Source organism: Myxocyprinus asiaticus, chromosome 8 (genome assembly GCF_019703515.2).
Source record: "Myxocyprinus asiaticus isolate MX2 ecotype Aquarium Trade chromosome 8, UBuf_Myxa_2, whole genome shotgun sequence".
Taxonomy (NCBI): Eukaryota; Metazoa; Chordata; class Actinopteri; order Cypriniformes; family Catostomidae; genus Myxocyprinus; species Myxocyprinus asiaticus.
Genome location: NC_059351.1, coordinates 724359 through 748902, shown reverse-complemented (window position 1 = coordinate 748902; position 24544 = coordinate 724359). Strand labels below are relative to the sequence as shown.

At 40.0% G+C, this 24544-nt stretch overlaps 1 protein-coding gene across 5 annotated transcripts in view; it reads right to left on the bottom strand.

Moving 5' to 3' along the window:
* cntln (centlein, centrosomal protein) overlaps positions 1-24544 on the bottom strand; it is a 122420-nt gene that overhangs the window by 69986 nt on the left and 27890 nt on the right. For all 5 annotated transcript variants that reach the window (XM_051704987.1, XM_051704991.1, XM_051704989.1 and 2 more), the window contains 3 exons: positions 18129-18233; positions 8852-8947; positions 1407-1528 (listed from right to left, as the gene is read on the bottom strand). In XM_051704987.1, coding sequence (XP_051560947.1) covers positions 1407-1528; positions 8852-8947; positions 18129-18233 — 323 coding nt within the window. The remainder of the gene's footprint in view (positions 1-1406; positions 1529-8851; positions 8948-18128; positions 18234-24544) is intronic.

Below are 24544 nucleotides of genomic sequence, written 5' to 3'. Positions count from 1 at the left end.
CAGAAATATTTCTTCAGCCCGAAGATGCAGCTGTGGCGGCTTAAGCTAGCAGCTCACTAACCGATTTTCCACTGATTTAAGGCTTTAGCCTAATTTACATAACTGTTCGAAAAATGGAGTTGGTGCACATGACCATGTCTGTCAGCAGGCAAATGTAACAGGCCCAGCAACTCAACTCTCTGCAAAGTTAATGGCACTGCCAATTCTTTTTATGGCCTCTGAACAAATGCAGCAGTTTGGCATTTCTCGTTGGCTGTTGCTGGTCCAAACTCTTCTCTTTTGCTCAGCAATGAAAAAGGCAAAAATTACAAACACTACAGCTAGATTGTTGTCTGTGGTAACTCTTTACATTCATGAGGTGCTCCTGTATTTCGGTGAGCTCTACAGGCTGTCAAAAATAGTCATATGAACAGTTTCCATGTTTTAAGCAGTGATGGTGACTGATCCACAAGTGAGGAGTGGCAAAATTTTACCACTAACAGTTGATAGTTGTGACATCCCTTACCATTACTGATGTGTTTCCAAGTTAATAAGTGGGCATCTGGCTTTTGAAACTTTCATACAAGCAAGGCTTTAGCAAAGGTGGCTAAAGAATTTAGTTAGGAATATGTTCCCTATAATAACAGACTGGACAGCTTAATAAAACAAGAGCTCTTTGGAGAAGTGTGTTTTCCCCCCTTATTAAAACTAAGAGCAAGGAGATTATCAGAGGGGTTTTTTTTGCCTTTGTTAAGATCTAACGCACACACACACAGTAGAGGTGGGTAAATTCACACTCCTTTCACACGGGATCACATTGCACTGCTGTTTTCTTTAATTAACCCAAAGAGAGCACAGCTGACAAGGTCAACACTTGCATCCCATGTGGATACTCAACATACACTTCCATTAGATACATTTAAAAGGCTTGAGAAAAGAAAGGGGAGAATATTAAGGGGGTTGGAGAAATTGTCATGACATTTTTGCTGCTTCTAGGGGTTTAGGTTAAAACCAAAGACTCAAAGGGGAAAATCAAAACCTTTTCTTTCAAGCTTCTCCCCATGTTTTTTTTTCTTTCTTTCTCTCGACTCTTCTGATATACACAGTCACCTTGGCCTTTTCAGAATGAAGCACTTCTGCACCCCTCTCTTTAAGAACCAAAGCCTGTGTTGCATTTCACAGGGATTAGAGCAAAGATATGAGAAAATGGCACAATTCATTTAAAGCTGCTGCTATTATTTTGTGAAAATTGAGAGAACCTGAGCTGAGAGTCACACCAGTTAGTGTCGATTCTATCTCTCTGCTCATGTAATAGCTTATTTTCATAGTCCAATCAGTTTCACATTTGAAAATCACAGACAATGAGGAGAATTACATGTATAGCATCACAATATGCAAATATCAAGTTATAAAGAGTTAGCACTTACAAGTTGTGATTATTCTCAGGTTCCTTCAGTCGCTCTGTCACTGTTCTGTAGTTGGACTGAATCACACGTAATCGGTCATGATGTCTGGCATGGGCTCGTCTCAGATCTTCATTCTCTTTAGTCTGTAGATCATATGTGCACACACAGAGATTTATATCAAATCTGCTTAATGCCCAAGATAAATCCAAAAGATCAAACTTGTTCATGATAACAATGACCATCAGATAAGTATTTAAAGGCTGAAATATATATATATTTTTTAATAGTTAAAGCTGCACTAGTTAAAATGAACAAAATCCATTAAGAGATTATGTAAAAAAAAAAAAAAAAAAAAATCCCGTCTTTGCCTAACGGTAAGCCTGCAATAATGATTTTTAGTCTGAAATGTCGGCCCGGATGTGGAGTGAAATCACATGATTGCATCATTCATCCTTGCGTGATTATATCATGTACGTGAGCACAGAAAAGCACATCTGGCTGCTGCAAGCAAGTTCCAGTTAAAGGTGATCGTCCCTGTTCCCTACTCATTAAAATGGGTACTCTGAAGAGAGCACTGAATGTTTGAATGTACCCTTCGCTAATAGTCTTGTGTAAAGGTCTTTCGTAAAAAGATTCACTGTTTTACTTTCGGAACAAACCTTCAAGTGGCGGCCCCTTCCTCCAGTGCCCTTCAAGGGTGCAAAAATGCCGCCCTGTTTCGCCCTGATTTGGCCGGGGAACCAACGGCTGTTCAATTATTTGGCATTCAGGAAAGCGGCGAAGGGAAGCAGTTTCCAGATAGATGTTTAACTGTAGGGTGAAGTGGTTTACTTGCTAAAATGCTGGGATATGTTTTCTGGTAGGGTTGCTGAAGCTTGTCATGCTTTAATGAAATTAACATTACTCGTGTTTACTGATCGTGAAGTATTAAATAGGTTTTGTTCCGGAGAAGTTACTGTTACATGTTGCCTAATATTCATGACTTCATGACTGTATTTTATAACTCTGCTGAAGTTGAGGTTCCCTAAGTGTTTTTTTTAAAATTATTATTATTTATTTTTTTTATCCCCTTTTCTCTCAATTTTGGAATGCCCAATTTCCACTACTTAGTAGGTCCTCGTGGTGGCGCGGTTACTCATCTCAATCCGGGTGGTGGAGGACAAGTCTCAGTTGCCTCCGCTTCTGAGACCGTCAATCCACGCATCTTATCACGTGACTCGTTGTGCATGACACCGCGGAGACTCACAGCATGTGGAGGCTCATGCTACTCTCCACGATCCACACACAACTTACCACACGCCCCATTGAGAGCGAGAACCACTAATCACGACCACGAGGAGGTTACCCCATGTGACTCTAGCCTCCCTAGCAACCGGGCCAATTTAGTTGCTTAGGAGACCTGGCTGGAGTCACTCAGCACACCCTGGATTCAAACTCACGACTCCAGGGGTGATAGTCAGCGTCAATAATCGCTGAGATACCCAATAGTTTTAGTGTGCCATGCATTGACCTACTATTGTAGTATTACGGTTTAATTGGATTGTCCACTGAGGCTGTGGATTGTAATGTAAAAATACTTAAGTCTCTTCCTTTGAACTTGTATTGACCATATCACGAGTTTCATTCTCTGAAATTTGGGATATAATGTAGTACAATCCAAACATTAATGTGTGGTGGATAAACACTTACATATTTTAAAATAACTATTCAAGAGTGTAATATATTGGTTATAAATGTTTAATCGAATAACATAATAACAAAGTGCTCCAGCTCTGCAGGTGAACATCTCTGAATGATCACAGACAAAAGTCCAGGTAACCTCAAACCATGAGATTCATCTGTGCAGAAGAGCGGTGCCAAAACACAACTGATGTAAAATGATGCACCGTAAGTTACTTGTAATGTTAGGTTTCAACCACAGATGTTGATGGAGAGTTCCATAGTGCAGCATTAAAGGAATAATTTACCCCAAAAAATTTAAATTCTGTCATCATTTACTCACCCTATTTAATCTGTTAATGCAAGAACTAGGAATCCACCGATTACTTTTTCTCTACTGATCTGATTCAGATACCTGAACTCTCAAAATTGGCTGATCCTGATCCGATACCAGTTTAGTTTTTTTTCTTATTCAGTTTATATACAATATTTATACCTCACTGTGTGGAACTAATTGGGGGTACTCATTTATATGAGAAAAACAAAAACACAAACATGTATATGTGTAGCCTATAAAGAAAAACTTTATTGTCAACTAGTCTACTGGATAATATAACAGTAAAATTAATGGTAATTCAAGTGAAAGTCTTCAGTAGAAATGAAGCAAGTTCTCTTTGCACATTTTTTCCCCCAACTTCAGAATCAGAATGAGCTTTATTGCCAAGTGTTCTCATGTACACAAGGATTTAAAAAAAAAAAAAATGTATGGGTGATAGGAGAAACAAGTGCACACAGAACATTACAGTGAGACAGAATATATAACAAGGTAAGAGTATAAATAGACACAAATAATAGGACATATAACAGAATGGCATATGTACATGTGCAAGTGGTAATATATGAGCAAGTTAGGGGTATGTACAGTTATTGAATTAAATATGTGAATTTACATATGTACATGAGATATATATTTACATTTTTGCACTATGGGGGAGTCCTGATGCAGTTTAATTGTTCATGGGGAAAATGGCCTGAGGGTTAAAAACTGTTCTTGTGCATGGATGTCCTGGCACTCAGTGCTCTGTAGCGCCGGCCAGAGGGCAACAGTTCAAAGAGGGAGTGGGCAGGGTGTGTGGGGTCCAGAGTGATTCTACCTGCACGTTTCCTCACTCTGGAGACATACAGGTCTTGGAGGGTGGGCAGGGGGGCACAAATTGTCCTCTCAGCAGTCCTTACTGTCCGTTGTAGTTTCTCCTGTCTGATTTGACGGCTATAACTACAGTTATAGATGTACACAGGATATACTCAATGACGGCCAAGTAGAACTGTGTCAGCAGCTCCTGTGGCAGGTTGAAGTTCCTCAGCTGGTGAAGGAAGTACAACCTCTGCTGAGCCTTCTTCACAATAGAGTCTATGTGGGTGTCCCACTTCAGGTCCTGAGAGATGGTAGTGCCCAGGAACCTGAATGACTCCACTGGTGGGGGGGGGGGGGGGGGGGTTCCCCTGAAGTTCACAGTCATCTCCACTGTTTTGAGTGTGTTCAGCTCAAGGTTGTTGTGACCGCCCAGACAGCCAGCTGAAAACCTCCCATCTGTATGCAGACTCGTCACCATCGCGGATGAGGCAGATGACCGTGGTGTTATCTGCAAACTTCAGGAGCTTGACAGTGGGGTCTTTTGCAGTGCAGTCATTTGTGTACAGGGAGAAGAGCAATGGAGAGAGAACGCATCCCTGACGCAACTTGTATCTGGACTTAAAAGGATTCAGATCTCTTTTTTGTTCACTTTAGTCTACTTTTCATTCACACAATTATTTTTTTGGAACTCAGTCAACTTAATATTGTAATTTGAAAACAAATAATAATAATAATAATAGACAATATATTATTATTATTATTATTTATCAATTTTTAGCAATGTATTATACAATAGTAATGCATATTTAGTCGTGGCTTTTTAACTGTAAAACCCTTGGGCTTCTATTTTGATGGTCGGAACTCTCCGAGAAGTCCTTTGAGTGTGTGTGTGTGTGTGTGGGTGTGGGTGTAGCCTAGTTTTTTAATGCAATTCACAGTAGTTTAATAAACTTCTTATTCAGGGGCCTGGGTAGCTCAGTGAGTAAAGACGCTGACTATCACCCCTGGAGTCGTGAGTTCTAGTCCAGGGCGTGCTGAGTGACTCCAGTCAGGTCTCCTAAGCAAATTGGCCCAGTTGCTAGGGAGAGTCACATGGGGTAACCTCCTCATAGTCGCTATAATGTGGTTGTCGCTCTCGGTGGGGCGTGTGGTGAGCTGTGCATGGATGCCGTGGAGAATAGCGTGAAGCCTCCACACGCGCTATGTCTCCGCGGTAACGCGCTCAACAAGTCACGTGATAAGATGCGCGGATTGACGGTCTCAGACGCGGAGGCAACTGAGATTCATCCTCCGCCACCCGGATTGAGGCATGTCACTACACCACAACGAGGACTTGGAGCGCATTGGGAATTGGGCATTCCAAATTGGGGAGAAAAAAAAAATACAAATAAATAAACTTCTGATATAAAATCTGGTGAAATGCTCTTCCGAAGCCATTCTTGATGCATGTTATAAACGAAACCGAACTATTAAGCATCTACATCTGAGATGTTGTTTGTGTGTAGCGCTCAGAGCTGAAAATAGCAGCGCATCATCACATGACCAGCGCGTGCTATGAGTTTGTCAACAGAGCAGCGCATATTTATTGAAAATAACTTTTAAAATATGTACTTTTTAAATGCAGCCTTTTACATTTCACAAAGCTATCGTTTGTCTTCAAGAGACTTTGAATAAAATGCACAGGTCATATGGACTACTTTAATGGTGCTTTTATTTAATTTTTGGAGTTAAACAGCAAAGACAATGACTAACACACAGTAATGGATTTGGATCAGGTTCAGTGGACTGATACGCAATTCGGTGAAAAACGCCAGTTTTGCAGCATTCCTAGCGAGAACTTTTGTTGTGTGTTATAACTTGTGTTATGTATCTCTTCCGATGCAAGCCATTTTGAATGGGCATCTCTCATGCCTTTATGAACACACAAAAGAGAGCTATGGCTGAAGTCAAGATTTTTACTGTAAAATTACTTTTTGGGTTGTTTCTTACTAAAACCTATTATATGTCTTCAAAAGACTTGGAACATAACGCAGCCACAAAAAGTCAACAACTTTTATAATACTTTTGGATTCTTATTTAAGCATTTATGCCACTATCAACAACTCAGCAAATGGGATATCCTTTAAAATCCATCCTTGTGTATTCCACAAAAAAAGAAAAAAGTCATACAGGTTTGGAATGACATGAGGGTGAGTAAATGATAACAATTAAAATTGTTGGGTGAACTATTTCTTTAAGACTAGATTACACATTGGAAATGAAGGTATGATAAAAGAGCCTCTTGGTCTTCTTTTTTGGATTTGTCCTTTCATTCCTTTTCTGGAAACAAGGCACTGATAAGCGTTTCCACGCCAACCTGGCACCTGTAGCATTATTGTGGCCTGACATTTCGCCCGTCAGCCAATAGGAAAAGGCTGACATCTCCCACCACTTAAACCCCCCAGCAGGCGGAACGCCTCAGTGAGCTGGGTCGCTCCCCAAATGCCCGTTAATATTGGTCTTTGCCTCACAGCTATTTGAAGAAAAAAACAAAAAGGGGGGGGGGGGGGTTGGGGATCTCTGCCAAAGATTACATGGGACTTTTCAGGGGTGAACATATAGATTTTCCTGACAAGGCGGCCCTCTATTATTTTGACCTTAGCCAAGGCGAACTCTGGCAAAGACAGCAAGCGCACCTTTCAGCTTGAGTGGCCAGGGCCAGGAGACTTGTCGAAAGGCTTTCTGAAAGGGAGGAAAGCTTGTTTACCGCTGCTATGACACGGCAGCCCTGCTGGGTGGGAAATGCAGGGCCCTGAACCCTGTTATTATTAACAAGGACAAAGAGAACAAGCCAGCCCCAGTCTGGCTGCCAATGTGACAAGTATGGATTTACTGCTCAGAAATTCACAAGAGGACACTCAGCCTTCAAACGAACACAAAAAGAGAAAGACAGAGAATATGAGACAGAAAAGTGAAACAAAGCAACACGCTAATGAAGGGCTGCTCAGATTGAATGACCAACGTTTCGTGTCTGAGTGACATCAAGGCATACAGAAGGCGTATAAAGTACCCAGCACACTTCCACCTGGACAGCAAAATCAACACAAAGCTGCACAATCTCAAGTACTCTCTACCGCTGGAACCTCTGACTGCCACGTAAGCATTTGACAGACAAAAGTATCAAGTAGATTAGTTTACTAGAGATTTCAAAGAAATTGTAGGAAAATGAAAGAGAAGGCAGGAGGAGCAGAGAGCAGAAGACAAAAGGGGGTTGGGGGGGGTTAAAGACAGAGGCATGAAAAGTCAGAGGAAAGACATGGATGATTGGTTTAGTGAAGAGCGCAAGTTCTTCAGCAGACTTCTCTCCTGCTGCCTCATTGCCTCAGTAGACAACGAGTGTGTGTGTGTGTGTGTGTGTGTGTGTGTGTGTGTGTGTGTGTGTGTGTGTATGAAGGACTGAGGTCAGATAGAGGGCGTTGGGTAGAGGACAACAGCAGACTTTTCTCCACTGCTTTTAAATTTTACCAGCTCAAAACTCAAAGGTCAGATAGTCAATTAGTGTATAGGTCGACTAGTTTATTCAGACTGTTTCTTACATATTTGTTTCATTTTGATGCTGACTGTGTGCAATGCAGTTTACAAGGCAAAATCTGAAAAGTTTTTAAATTCACCTTTAAAGCACCGCCATTACAACCATACATATCCGGACATCTTTGGCCACTGCATTGCATCCAGCACTGATATTTGCCCGAGTATCTCGCCACACGTGGGGTAATTAGATGAGGAATACATTTTCCTTTGATCTTTTAAAATATGAGGTCTTTGCACTATAAAAACATAGTAAAAGTTTCAGAACTCAAAACTTCCCTCTCACTATATAAAGAGCATTTGTTGAAAGCAAGCTGCCAAAACGACTCGTTCTCTACTTCCTCCACATTGTGATGTCACACTAGACATTTGCATCTGACCGCCTCCACAACACATCAACACCTACTTTACCTTATCACTTCTGTAGCCCCACCCAGTAGCAGTGAGCAGTGAGATGACAAGGAGAGAGCCAATCAGAACAGTGGGCGTTTACTGTCAAGTCTTAAAGGAGAAGCAGCACCAAAACACAGCGATAGAGGGTCCGAATGAGGGTGGGAAATGATCATGTTTTACAAATATATGACAGAAAACTTGACTCCTATTATAAGTGAACGTCAAGTAACATATTAAAATAATAAAAAGGCATGTCATGACCCCTTTAAAACACTTTTAGAGACTGCATTCGGTTCCATTTCATTGTGTGTTGTCTGGCTGTGTTTGAATGCAAGGACCCAAGCAAATGCCCCCTTAGAATTGTCTGATCAGGCTCAGGTGAACCTGCAACCATCCTAATTATACAGGGCTTCTTGAAGACCAATTAGTCGACTAGTCATTTAGGCAAGCCTCAGACTAATAGATTTTGAAAACATGTAGTTTTACACATTCCTAATCCCTAACTCTATTATTCACTCATAAACTAAAGGGCTGCCAGAGTCCTTTTGTGAGCTTCTTCTAGAGAACATTAATTCAGCTCTGCTGTAACTGTATGTGCAATAATAGAGCCATAATGCAGGAGGCAAGGAATGTCGCTAAAATGTGCACACAAGGACATATATCTCCTAAGAGGTGTCAAAAGAGAAGAATAAAGGATGTATTAAGTGTTCACCTTAAGCACCAGTAGTTCCTGTAGCCTCTGAATCCTTTGCCCCTGTCTGTCTGTTCTGTCACTGCTGCCGCCACCTGGAGAGAGAGACCTGGAGCGCTGACAAAGACAGAGGGAGAATCCATAAAACAATATAAAAAGACAAAGACCAGATTCTTTCAACAATACTACAGGCACGTGAGCAATAGCACCTCACACACAAACACAAACACAAACATCAGCATGCACAGTCTCCAAAATTTAACAGGGGACACGGGCTGAATCGCGAGCAGGAGCACTCACGGCATGCTGCAGAAGGGATCTCTGTGCAGGGACCTAATGAGCATGTTCATTTCCATTTACATTGTTTCTTTGACAATAATGATGTCCCATTAGGGGAGACTAAAGGGTTATAGAGTGAGAAACGCGCCAGGCCTCATTACCAAAGGTGGGGAGGGAGGCGCCTTTAATTGCTCTATCAGGGCCTGGAGTTACACTTGATAGGACAACAGAAGCAGACTTGGGGGAGAAAGAAAAAAAGAGGGAGAGAGAGAGAGACGTGGGCTCTCTCTGAAGTACATAAGACCAGTGGAGAGCATTGTGCGACTGCAATAGGAAATCTTGTCTGCTCTGTGTGACGGATCAACTGTGAAAGAGTGAAACTACAAAATGGCAGCTGTAGTACATCAGTTGAGAGATCGAAATCTTTTGGGGCCAGATGAAAAACTCAGTCTTGAAAGGATCCTTTAAAAGCTCAATGGTTATGAAGATTAGCTTTTGACATGGCTGCTATTGGGTACAACTAACTATAGTCACTTGCCCGGAAGTTCAAATGATCTTCCTATCGATGTGTTGAACTCAAGTCATTAACAACACAGCTGAACTTTCTTGACACATGTCCCAAAACCAAAACTTAACATTCGCAGCATTCACAGGAGCAGTGTCCTCCATTTCAAAGACTTCAGCTCTGAAAGGATTAGCAACTTTAAAAGAGTGAAATAAAAGCTTACAAAGGAGAAACAAAATCAATGATGCCTGAATATGAAGAACAAAGAAACGGTTCCAACAGTCAAGAAACTAATAGTGAAGCATTAGTGTCTTATTTTAAGACGGCCACGTCTTAAGCGCAGTCATTTGTGATGCGTCATGTGCGCAAAATCAGTGGGCATGGACGTGAAGTTTTGGTGTTTTCGTGCAAGTACCCACTGAGTTTAGGTGCAAGTGGGCTGGCAAAATTATGTGTTCCAAGCACAAGTGATATAAATGAAGTTAGGTGGTGTTGGACTGCAAATTTAAAAATAATATGGCCTAGTGTGATTTTTTAAGCACAAAATGCTGCAATCTAATTATACTGGACCCAATTTTAAAAGTGCTAGTGCAGCGCTTTGCTTTAAAGCATAAGTGCAAAGTCAGTGGGCATGGCCATGAAGTTTTGGTATTTTTGTGCAAGTATGCGCTGAGTCTAGGCTCAAGTGGGTTTAGCAAAATTTCTTGCACAAAGCGCTAATGGGCTGGGTCAAGTGCAATTTAATTCTGAGGCTCTTCTCTGGTTATTATACAGTACTGTGCAAAAGTTTTAGGGACAAATGTTGCATAGTGAGGATGTCTTCAAAAATAATGACATAGATAGTTTTCATTCATCACTTAATGTCATACAAAGTCCAATAAACATAAAAAGCTGAATCAATATTTGATGTGACCACCTTTGCCTTTAAAACAGCCTCAATTCTCCTAGACACACCTGGACACAGTTTCTCTTGGTTGTTGGCAGATAGGATAGAATTCGCCACAGTTCTTCTATAAACAGTTGTGCTCAAAAGTCTGCATACCCTTAGTTCTTAATACTGTGTATTGCCCCCTTTAGCATCAATGACAGCGTGCAGTCTTTTGTAATAGTTGTCTATGAGGCCCCAAATTCTTGCAGGTGGTATAGCTGCCCATTCATCTTGGCAAAATGCCTCCAGGTCATGTAAAGTCTTTGGTCGTCTTGCATGAACTGCACGTTTGAGATCTCCCCAGAGTGGCTCGATGATATTAAGGTCAGGGGACTGTGATGGCCAGTCTAGAACCTTCACCTTTTTCTGCTGTAACCACTGGAGGGTCAACTTGGCCTTGTGCTTAGGGTCATTGTTGTGTTGGACAGTCCAAGAGCGTCCCATGCGCAGCTTTCATGCAGAAGAATGCAAATTGTCTGCCAGTATTTTCTGATAACATGCTGCATTCATCTTGCCATCAATTTTCACAAGATTCCCCGTGCCTTTAGAGCTCACACACCCCCAAAACATCAGTGAGCCACCACCATGCTTCACAGTGGGGATGGTATTCTTTTCACTATAGACCTTGTTGACCCCTCTCCAAACATAGTGCTTATGGTTGTGACCATAAAGCTCTATTTTGGTCTCGTCACTCCAAATTACAGTGTGCCAGAAGCTGTGAGGCGTGTCAAGGTGTTGTCATTTGTGGCATTGGCGCAGTAAAGGCTTCTTTCATGCAACTCGACTCATTTTTGTTCAAGTATCGTCGTATTGTGCTCCTTGAAACAACCACACTGTCTTTTTCCAGAGCAGCCTGTATTTCTCCTGAGGTTACCTGTGGGTTTTTCTTTGTATCCTGAACAATTCTTCTGGCAGTTGTGGCTGAAATCTTTCTTGGTCTACCTGACCTTGGCTTGGTATGAAGAGATCCCTGAATTTTCCACTTCTTAATAAGTGATTGAACAGTACTGACTGGCATTTTCAAGGCTTTGGATATCTTTTTATATCTTTTCCATCTCTATTAAGTTCCATTACCTTGTTACGCAGGTCTTTTAACAGTTCTTTTCTGCTCCCCATGGCTCAGTATCTAGCCTGCTCAGTGCATCCATGTGAGAGCTAACAAACTCATTGACTATTTATACACAGACACTAATTGCAATTTAAAAAGCCACAGGTGTGGGAAATTAACCTTTAATTGCCATTTAAACCTGTGTGTGTCACCTTGTATGTCTGTAACAAGGCCAAATATTCAAGGGTATGTAAACTTTTGATCAGGGCCATTTGGGTGATTTCTGTTATCATTATTTTTTAAAAAGGAGCCAAACAACTATGTGATAATAAATGGCTTCATATGATTACTATCCTTAAATAAAAGACATAGTCATATTTTCAAAATCAATGCCAAAATTTCACAATTTCTGCCAAACTTTTGAGCACAACTGTATTTAGTCTCAATTGCTTCTGTCTCTTTATGTAATCTCAGACTGACATGATGTTCAGTGGGGGGGGGGGGGTATGTGGGGGCAATGCCATCTGTTGCAGGGCTCCCTGTTCTTCTATTCTAATCTTTTCTATTTTCAAAAGTAATGTTTGGGAGTCTAACATTTATATTTCCTATTGACACACTAAAGCTGAAGATATAAACAACCATCTTAAGACAAATGCTTTTGTGAAACATCTTATGTGCCTAAGACTTTTGCACAGTACTGTATACTGTAGTCCATTCTCTATCAAGCACCAGTGATATAAACAAAGACAGCACATTCATAAGAAGTTAGTAGTGTAAATGGACTATATGCAATGAAAGTTCTTGTGTGCATTAACTGCGTCCTTGTTGAATGTCAAGCCTATTTCTATGACAGTAACACACTCCTTTAATAAGCATGGCAAATGTGATTCTCATCAGAATTTGGATGTGCACTCCATTAAATTATAGAGAGTGTAAGTATTATTAATCATTTTCATCTACTGACACACAAATCATGGCTAGTATTAACAGTGATTGTATCGGCATGGACTTCACTTCTACAGGTCGATTTTATTTTTAAATATTTTATTCATTTATTGAAACAAGAGCTGGGAAATTTAATTTAGTTAATTTCTGTGATTAATATGTTATGTTTAATGCATTAAAAAAATTAACCTATTTAATGCAGTATCCTTTTTTTTTACTTCCTGAAACTTCACGTGATAGGAGAAAGGTGTCCCGAGTTTTTCCTGGCAGGCTACTTAGGGCATCTGCTGCCTGCCAGGAACAAACCTAGGCACCTTTGTACAATGGGCGAAACTTCACTAAAGTTTTCCCCCACTTTCTGTGGCTAAAATTGGAATATATAAATTTTCAGGAAGTACACATTCGACTCAACAGCAGTGCACACTTTTTCATTACGCGTGACGAATGTCCCGTGCATAATAATCACGGCAGAAGATTTACTGTACGGAGAATGGAGACTTCACCCGCAAGAGGTGAACTAGGTGTGGGAAAGATACAGGCAAGCTGCCGTATCTCTTCATATCGGCAGAAACACCCAGTCACTTTCATCAGAACAGCATAAAATGCGAAACTGCCCGAGAGACCCGGCGTGTGCACGACAGACCGAGCAAGATGCATCCAGGTATACTTGTAGAGACTGAACGGCAGCCAGAGAAAATAACAGTTTTGAGATTTTAAACTTCAGCTAATTAAACTTCAGCATTCAATATGTTTTATATCTGTATGTATAGTATCTGATAATGCATTTGCAATGTACACTTAAGTTTCTCTTGCTAATAAAGTTTGGTATGAACCGAGTCTGCCCATTTCATGCTATTATTAAAAAAAGTCCACAGGAAAACATGTACACTGATTTTATGGCATGTACACAAATACTTTATCAAAGATTTATACCTGTAAAAATGTGTCAAACTATCCGCAAAAAAAATAAAAATATTACACTTGTTTTTCAAAATAAAGTGGTAAAAAAAAAAAGAAATCCTACCAAATGCAAACATTTTACATATTAGCGCTCTCACGTAGAGTGTTTGCGCTATCTATGGGTGTATGCGCACAAACTGTGGGTGTATTGTATGCTACTGAAGGCACAAGTCGTTGTGTGTAGAAAACCGAAGCCCATAGTCTGCAGGTGTGATGCTCATAAAATGTAGTGTTTGATCAGTCTGTGGCTTCACACATTCACGTGTGTGCTGAAGCATGCAGCACATGCAGATTGTATTTATTTAATTAAATCGGTGGAAAAATAATCACAATGTTTAATAAGCACACAAGGACACATCACTATTTTAATTTGATTAATAGTCCAGTTCAGTGTAAAAGGAGAAACAGCATGCGCTCATAAGTGTGTGAGCATTTAAAAGCAGCCGTCTGTTAGTCAGACGGCTCATCCGGTGCGCAGTATTACTGGTACTGCAGAAACACTGGTATCGTTACATCTTTTTAATTTAATTTCGACTTGGTACAGAAGTACAGGTACTTTTGACCACAGTAGTTCCTGAACATCTGCAATAAAGACTCCTGCTGAAGATATTTTCACACGTATCTTGGTCTTCAAGTGTAAATGCACAGTATGCAATACATTAAAAGACAACAGAAACAGAAAATGTGTGCCTAACATTATTATGCGCAGTAACTGCATCCTTCTTGAATGAAAGGTATACCTCTATGACGTTCTTTATGCACACATTGAAAAGGTGGTGCTAATCAGGACTAATTGAATGTAGACTACATTAAATTATAGATAATGAAAGTATAATTAATCACATTGATCTATTGACACACAACACCATGGCCAGTATTAACTGTAATTGTCAGGGACATCATTTTATTTTCCACTGTTTGAGCGCAAATGGCCACAGAAAATACTCCAATTTGCACCCAGTTGCACGTTGCCTCGGCATAAAAATTGCCGTCAAATAATTTGATTTTAACGCCATTGACTGCACAGACAATGAAGCGAATGCATAGGTGAACTTAAAACCAAATTACATGCTGGTCAGAATGTGTAACTCAAGTTGTAAATATGCCTGTATGCCTAGTCTGTTCCCATTTGACATCATTTTGCACACTATTGTCAACTGTTTATACTAAAATGATTTAAGTTTGAGTAAAATGAACTAAAATTAATGAATATGACATGAACTCCTGACTACACCTATGACTAAAAAATATACACTGGCATCCAAATGTTTGGAATAATGTACAGATTTTGCTCTTATGGAAAGAAATTGGTACTTTTATTCATCAAAGTGGCATTCAACTGATCACAATGTATAGTCAGGACATTAATAATGTGAAAAATGACTATTACAATTTGAAAAGACTACTTCAAAGAGTACTCATCAACAAATCCTCCATATGCAGCAATGACAGCTTTGCAGATCCTTGTTATTCTAGCTGTCAGTTTGTCCAGATACTCAGGTGACATTTCACCCCACACTTCCTGTAGCACTTGCCATAGATGTGACTGTCTTGTCGGGCACTTCTCACGCACCTTACAGTCTAGCTGATCCCACAAAAGCTCAATGGGGTTAAGATCCAGAACACTCTTTTCCAATTATCTGTTGTCCAATGTCTGTGTTTCTTTGCCCACTCGAACCTTTTCTTTTTGTTTTTCTGTTTCAAAAGTGTCTTTTTCTTTGCAGTTCTTCCCATAAGGCCTGCACCCCTGAGTCTTCTCTTTACTGTTGTACATGAAACTGGTGTTGAGCGGGTAGAATTCAATGAAGCTGTCAGCTGAGGACATGTGAGGCGTCTATTTCTCAAACTAGAGACTCTGATGTACTTATCTTCTTGTTTAGTTGTACATCTGGTCTTCCACATCTCTTTCTGTGCTTGTTAGAGCCAGTTGTTCTTTGTCTTTGAAGACTGTAGTGTACACCTTTGTATGAAATCTTCAGTGTTTTGGCAATTTCAAGCATTGTATAGCCTTCATTCCTCAAAACAATGATTGACTAATGAATTTCTAGAGAAAGCCATTCCTTTTTTGCCATTTTTGACCTAATATTGACCGTAAGACATGCCAGTCTATTGCATACTGTGGCAACTCAAAAACAAAGACAATGTTAATCTTCAATTAATGAATCAAATATCTTTCAGCTGTGTTTGATATAATAGGATGTGATTTTTCTAGTACCAAATGATCAATTGATCATGATTACTCAAGGATAAGGTGTTGGAGTGATGGCTGCTGTCTAGATTTGATCTAAAATGACTTTTTTCAAATAGTGATGGTGCTGTTTTTTACATCAGTAATGTCCTGACTATACTTTGTGATCAGTTGAATGCCACTTTGGTGAATGAAAGTACCAATTTCCTTCTGAAACAGCGAAATCTGTAATTATTCCAAACTTTTGCCCACCAGTGTGTATAAAATGAGCACTACAGATGACATGCCCTGTGAGAATCGCAGGAAGAGCACACAGTCAGTAAATCAGCATACTTTCAGATAAGATGAGGATAAGTATGTCAGTTTTAGCTGTACAAAGAAACAGAAAGGTTTTCTGTTGTTGTGTACAGTAGGTTAGTGTCAGCTATACATAACCACACTCATTTAACAGAAATATCTGTCTCCAGCTAATATACTGTTTCTGTAAATGTAGGCATCAGTTTGTGTCCTCACAAGCAACATAGAGTGCATCCGGAAAGTATTCACAGCGCTTCACTTTTTCCACATTTTGTTATGTTACAGCCTTATTCCAAAATGGATTAAATTCATTATTTTCCTCAAAATTCTACAAACAATACCCCATAATGACAACGTGAAAGCAGTTTGTTTGAAATCTTTGCAAATTTATTAGAAATAAAAAATGAAAAAAAATCACATGTACATAAGTATTCACAGCCTTTGCCATGACACTCAAAATTGAGCTCAGGTGCATCCTGTTTCCACTGATCATCCTTGAGATGTTTCTACAACTTGATTGGAGTCCACCTGTGGTAAATTCAGTTGATTGGACATGATTTGGAAAGGCACACACCTGTCTATATAAGGTCCCACAGTTAACAGTGCATGTCAGAGCACAAACCAAGCCATGAAGTCCAAGGAATTGTCTGTAGACCTCCGAGACAGGATTGTATCGAGGCACAGATCTGGGGAAGGGTACAGAAACATGTCTGCAGCATTGAAGGTCCCAATGAGCACAGTGGCCTCCATCATCCGTAAATGGAAGAAGTATGGAACCACCAGGACTCTTCCTAGAGCTGGCCGCCCGGCCAAACTGAGCGATCGGGGGAGAAGGGCCTTAGTCAGGGAGATGACCAAGAACCTGATGGTCACTCTGAGAGAGCTCCAGCATTTCTCTGTGGAGAGAGGAGAACCTTCCAGAAGAACAACCATCTCTGCAGCACTCCACCAATCAGGCCTGTATGGTAGAGTGGCCAGACAGAAGCCACTCCTCAGTAAAAGGCACATAACAGCCCACCTGGAGTTTGCCAAAAGGCACCTGAAGGACTCTCAGACCATGAGAAACAAAGATTGAACTCTTTGGCCTGAATGGCAAGCGTCATGTCTGGAGGAAACCAGGCACCGCTCATCACCTGGCCAATACCATCCCTACAGTGAAGCATGGTGGTGGCAGCATCATGCTGTGGGGATGTTTTTCAGCGGCAGGAACTGGGAGACTAGTCAGGATCGAGGGAAAGATGAATGCAGTAATGTACAGAGACATCCTTGATGAAAACCTGCTCCAGAGCGCTCTGGACCTCAGACTGGGGCGACAGTTCATCTTCCAACAGGACAACGACCCTAAGCACACAGCCAAGATAACAAAGGAGTGGCTCCGGGACAACTCTGTGAATGTCCTTGAGTGGCCCAGCCAGAGCCCAGACTTGAACCCGATTAAATATCTCTGGAGAGATCTGAAAATGGCTGTGCACCGACGCTCCCCATCCAACTTGATGGAGCTTGAGATGTCCTGCAAAGAAGAATGGGAGAAACTGCCCAAAAATAGGTGTGCCAAGCTTGTAGCATCATACTCAAAAAGACTTGAGGCTGTAATTGGTGCCAAAGGTGCTTCAACAAAGTATTGAGCAAAGGCTGTGAATACTTATGTACATTTTTTTGTAATAAATTTGCAAAGATTTCAAAAACACTTCTTTCATGTTGTCATTATGGGGTATTGTTTGTAGAATTGTGAGGAAAATAATGAATTTAATCCATTTTGGAATAAGGCTGTAACATAACAAAATGTGGAAAAAGTGAAGCGCTGTGAATACTTTCCGGATGCACTGTATGGCACTGCTTTATCTTCTTAAAACTCAATGAAGAGATATTCCAAGAAAAAAATAATAATATGAAAAACTTGATAAATGATTTGTCACACGGATAAATTCTGTGTCTAAGTTCCTGTCATGCATATATCCTGTAGCGAGGGTTGGGGATAAATGTTAACTTAAAAAAAAAAAAAAAAAAGAGATGTGCCTGTTTCAATGAACTGCGCTAGTGAGGAACACAATTTATTATCCTGCTATGCACATTTAGATAGTAGACACTGAGGAAGCTCGCTCGGTTTAGCACGAGAGGCTATGTGTGAAACTAGACCTGAGGATGTACCTGCTGTGTCTTTGGGCCTCTGGTAATTCGATTGTCAACCGAAATCTGCTCTTTCTGTGGATGCAGAAGGGGTGAAGATGAAGTATCCGGCTTATGTTTGACCTCCTGAAACCACATTTCACAGACAGAGAGAAATATAGTAAGGCGACAAGGGAGAGTTCCTCAACATCCAATCAGACATTTTGGTAATTACAGATGAAGTGTGTACTTTCTGTGCCCCTAGCAGGACCAAACAGTATTAAAAAAAAATAATAATGACTATTTTCAAGCAGGTTTCCTGTGCACTTTCCCCATCTGCCACTGGTTGGGCAAAGAGATAGTCCCGCCCTAATCCCATGCCACTGGCTGAGCTAATGTTGCAATGGCTGGCTGATTGGGATGCTTCAACAAACAGAGCGAAGCACCTCAGTGATTACAATGTTCAGGGAAATGATCAATAAATGAATGATTTATAGTTGACTCTTCATATTAAACTGCAATAAGAGAAATTATAACATAAAAACACACAATTAATCACCCTTCCCTTTTAAAAAGTCAGAAATGCAGCACTGAAGCAGCTATTATTGAAGCATTAGACTTCTCTTAATAAGATGACCGATAGTGGATTTTGCCGATACCCAGAACTAAGATGGTTGAAAAGGCCGATAACCGATTAATTGGCTGATGGTTTTCAAAATTAATTTATTGAATGTTAAAAAAACAATATTGGTCTTTCCTTACTGTGACATGAGTCAAATCCCAGATGAGTGTTTGTTGTACCAAAATCCCAATAGTAACAAGGGCAACTCTTTATGATTTGATGTAAAACACAGGTCTTTTAATTATAAACAAGCCTGTAATAAAGCCAGGTCTCTTATTTTGAAATGACTGTGCTTTCAGCTCACACTCTTACAATGGATTACGATAGAATCACTATAAATTAAACATTGTCATATGGGCTAATAAATACTATATGAGCAGTAATTCATCAACAGTAGATCATCAGCGATCACTTGCCAATTGTCACATGCCTTTTACATAAATAATCGTAAATTAGTCCATAAACAGTGATGGTGACAGAGTCTTGGCTTCATTACAATGCTCTTTATGTAAAAGTGTGTGCAAGTCACACAAGTGCAAGTCTCAAGTCCTTGCCTTCATGTCCCGAGTCAAGTCAGCAGTGCACACAGTCAAGCCAGACAAGACAAGTCAGAGGTTCACCTTAAGCAAGTCAAGTCGAATAGACAAGTCGAGTAAAGTTACAGTACAAAACAAAGTCAAAGAGATAGGTTACATTACTTACTGTATTTATTTTACCGCCTGGAATTATGCTTTTTCTCAATTATACATACACAGATCAGCCACAACATTAAAAGCACCTGCCTAATATTGTGCAGGTCCCCCTCGTGCCACCAAAACAGCACCAACCCGCATCTCGGAACAGCATTCAGAGATTATATTCTTCTCAACACAATTGTACAGAGCGGCTGTCAGTTTGAACCAGTCTGGCCATTCTCCACTGACCTCTCTCATCAACAAGGTGTTTCCGTCCACAGAACTGCCGCTCACTGGATGTTTTTTGTTTTTGGCACCAACAAATATCCATGTGATTATCTAATCAGCCAATCGTGTGGCAGCAGTTAAGAGGAAAATGCTTATTTCTTTTTATTGAAGCATTATATTGAAGCAATGTCACAAAATATGAGGTATATGCGTGAACTCTGAGTTGTGGTTGGTAGTAGAGTACACTAATACGTCATTCGATTCTCAAAGTTTCTCCATATTATTCATGAGAGTGAATGCTTCCATCCAATCACAGCTCTGCCTCATGCATGATCTCGCATTACAGCAAATTTCAAACTCATTCACAAGCATAACCGCTGTTCTGGGCAGAGACATGACTTCAACAGCACTCGTGAAACAGAAATGAGAGGGGCTTTTACACGAAACACTGTTGTTAAATTGAAATCACTCATCAAAATTGACCACAGTCCATTACCGCAACGCAGCGAGCATGTTTGACCAGCTGCAGTTCTGCTACTTTAGCGATCCAAACATGAAGCAGCGGTTGTTTAGATGGTGCTTACAGTGCATCAGGAAAGTATTCACAGCGCTTCACTTTTTCCACATTTTGTTATGTTACAGCCTTATTCCAAAATGGATTAAATTCATTATTTTCCTCAAAATTCTACAAATAATACCCCATAATGACAACCTGAAAGAAGTTTGTTTGAAATCTTTGCAAATTTATTAAAAATAAAAAACGAAAAAAAAAATCACATGTACATAAGTATTCACAGCCTTTGCTCAATACTTTGTTGAAGCACCTTTGGCACCAATTACAGCCTCAAGTCTTTGAGTATGATGCTACAAGCTTGGCACACCTATTTTTGGGCAGTTTCTCCCATTCTTCTTTGCAGGACCTCTCAAGCTCCATCAGGTTGGATGGGGAGCGTCGGTGCACAGCCATTTTCAGATCTCTCCAGAGATGTTCAATCGGGTTCAAGTCTGGGCTCTGGCTGGGCCACTCAAGGACATTCACAGTGTTGTCCCGGAGCCACTCCTTTGTTATCTTGGCTGTGTGCTTAGGGTCGTTGTCCTTTTGGAAGATGAACCTTCGCCCCAGTCTGAGGTCCAGAGCGCTCTGGAGCAGGTTTTCATCAAGGATGTCTCTGTACATTGCTGCATTCATCTTTCCCTCAATCCTGACTAGTCTCCCAGTTCCTGCCGCTGAAAAACATCCCCACAGCATGATGCTGCCACCACCATGCTTCACTGTAGGGATGGTATTGGGCAGGTGATGAGCGGTGCCTGGTTTCCTCCAGACATGACACTTGCCATTCAGGCCAAAGAGTTCAATCTTTGTTTCTCATGGTCTGAGAGTCCTTCAGGTGCCTTTTGGAAAACTCCAGGCGGGCTGTCATGTGCCTTTTACTGAGGAGTGGCTTCCGTCTGGCCACTCTACCATACAGACCTGATTGGTGGAGTGCTGCAGAGATGGTTGTTCTTCTGGAAGGTTCTCCTCTCTCCACAGAGAAATGCTGGAGCTCTGTCAGAGTGACCATCGGGTTCTTGGTCACCTCCCTGACTAAGGCCCTTCTCCCCCGATCACTCAGTTTGGCCGGGCGGCCAGCTCTAGGAAGAGTCCTGGTGGTTCCAAACTTCTTCCATTTACGGATGATGGAGGCCACTGTGCTCATTGGGACCTTCAATGCTGCAGAAATGTTTCTGTACCCTTCCCCAGATCTGTGCCTCGATACAATCCTGTCTTGGAGGTCTACAGACAATTCCTTGGACTTCATGGCTTGGTTTGTGCTCTGACATGCACTGTTAACTGTGGGACCTTATATAGACAGGTGTGTGCCTTTCCAAATCAGTCCAATCAACTGAATTTACCACAGCTGGACTCCAATCAAGTTGTAGAAACATCTCAAGGATGATCAGTGGAAACAGGATGCACCTGAGCTCAATTTTGAGTGTCATGGCAAAGGCTGTGAATACTTATGTACATGTGATTTTTTTTCATTTTTTATTTTTAATAAATTTGCAAAGATTTCAAACAAACTTCTTTCATGTTGTCATTATGGGGTATTATTTGTAGAATTTTGAGGAAAATAATGAATTTAATCCATTTTGGAATAAGGCTGTAACATAACAAAATGTGGAAAAAGTGAAGCGCTGTGAATACTTTCCGGATGCACTGTATATCCATTGCATCTTCTCTGTGCATCTGATCATGGACAGAATAACACGATGGCTTGTTCAAAAACAGAAGACAATGATGAAAACTGGAAACTCAAAGTCAAAGCTCTCTATTTTTGCATCCTTCACATCATGCAAAAGCTTCCAGGATTTAGGTCTACATGGTTTACCTGCATTACGTCGTCATGACAATGGAGTTTAAATAATGTATAACTTTACACACACAAGGAAGTCATTTTATCACACTTTGAAGGTCCAAAAAGCACATAATGGCAGCATAAAAGTAATACATATGAACAGTGATTTTATCAATGTATTCTAAAGTGATCTAATCAATTTTGGGTGATAATACACCAAATATAATTTTTTGGTACACAGTCCCCTTGCAGATCATGATTTCAAGCTCGATTACACTTCCTAGTGCTTGACACATGTGCAGAGCGCTAGATGGTGCTATAGGAAGTGTAATCAAGCTTGAAATCACGATCGCCAAGGAGACCGATGATGTCAAGATTTATAGTGAAAAGGAGTTATATTTTGGTCTGTTCCACCCAAACCAAGACAATTTAGCAGAGACGGACCACTGGTATTTAAATGAATGGGAGAAACTGGAACGCCCAATGGTCAACGGATGTAGAAAAAGAAGTTCCACTTTATAGGTAATAGAGCCAATCTCCTTACATCTCAATCAGCTCGAGGACGTGCATGCGCATTAGCTAGACAAGCCAGGAAATTTTTGTTGTTTTACGTAATTTGAGGCAAAGCAGCACAATTTATGATACCAGTTTTATCAGATTGTACTGCTGATTTTTAATATGTTCTTTGATCGTAATGTTAATCAATTGTTTTGGAGATTTCGGTCTTCATTCAAGTAGACAGAAGCTGCATCAAGTCACCTGTTTACATAAAGAAATAGCTGCCCAGCCTGCCCAAGAGCGTTCCAAGATGGCCGCAGAGTGGACTGACTCAGTGTGTATTTAATGTTTTGTGTATTGTACCCATTTGCTTTCTTTGTATGTGCCTTACTGCACATGATTTATTTCTTTAGAAAAAGAGGGACAAGACGAAAGTAATTTCTGCTGTAATCAACTTTATGCCACAACACTGTCAATAGAGTTTAACTTGCATTAAACCAGAAACACTCCCTGTTAGAATAAATATCTATGAATTAATGTAAAGTCTCAAACAGTGCTGGTTTTGATGGTAATGTCTGCTCTGAGCGCTGTTCACCCTTCATTCTCAAAAGTTCTGTGTTTCGGAAGTGAGTTTGCAGCTCTTGACCCCGTCCCAACCCCTATATGCAAAACATTACGGTAAAATACCGTATCTACTTCATATAATATACAGCACATTTAAAATACTGTATAATATAACAACATTTCTAATAATAATATTAATAATGTGTTTTTTAATTACTAACAAGCCCAAAGTTATACTTTTACTATCAGAAAAAATGAATAGAACTTGCTGTCGGGCTCAGGTCAGCTAGCAGACCCCTGCTTTACTGTGGAAGAGACAGTTAAGATAAATAATAATAATGATAATAATCAATATAACAGGGCTAACTACAGAAAAATTGAGGAGTTAATTAAGCTATAATCTGCAGAAGCACTGGGATAATTAAACTTCCCACAAGTCAAAGATCATGATTGGCCAATCTTCTGTGATCGGCGATCGTGCCTAGATTCAGGGCTGATCTTTTTTTAATTGCAGCACTCACAATATTACACAATGCTACTCTAATGAACGAGCACTTGCTCAACACTCAAAACATGATATTGTGGCCACAAGAGGGTGAATTATTGGCAATTCTAAGCATTTGCAAATTTACACTTTCAAACAAGCTGTTATTCAGATGAATGTGCTGCTTTGTTTTAAAAATGTCTCTAAATTACATGTAAGTATTAAGGTACCCATTTTCAGAAGTCATTACCGTAGTAATTCTGACTGGTATACAGTTAAAGACGGAGAAGACAAAGAAACAACCAGATGCATAAACAAATGAAACACGTACAGATTTCAGGTGCTCTCACTCTCTCATCAGTCACTTATCCCATCCATGAGTTTAATCAGAGATGTGGACCGTTCCAACAAATGTATGTTTTTCCACAAAACTTTGTCCACATATATATTGTACCATGTCTCAGGCACAAATATCTAATAAACAAACAGTCCGTTTTCATATTTGATGTTTTTGTTTATCTTTCCCTAAAATGTGTCTGTACCGAAACATGACAAGGATTATATTTATCTGTTAGGAATTTGCTTCCATTCAGAATTCCCCCTTCTACAGTTTATTTTTATGATTTTTCTAGAAGATTTTCATAGCTAAATACTAAAAAAATGACATGAACTAATTTCAAATCTCAATGTTTAAGATTAATCAAATTCTAAATGCAAAGTTTCTCTGTAAAATACATGAACTTCATGATACGGATTTGAGAGTTAATGATTCATGAAACTAAATATGTATTTAATCATTATCATAAACTTTTAGCTAATAACTCAGTTTTACTTTCTTTTTGAAATAACACCAGGTGTTTCGGTAGTGACATTTTGGTTACAAGGTTGTATAATATTCCCTAAAATATCTGTCCTAAATTGAACTTAAAAATGCTTTATGTTGAAAATATTACAAACACATATGTTTTATGATAAATAAAATGTTGTAGTAAATTTTTAAAGACATAATTGTTCCTATCATCAGAAATTGGAAGGACAAACACTTCTTTTGA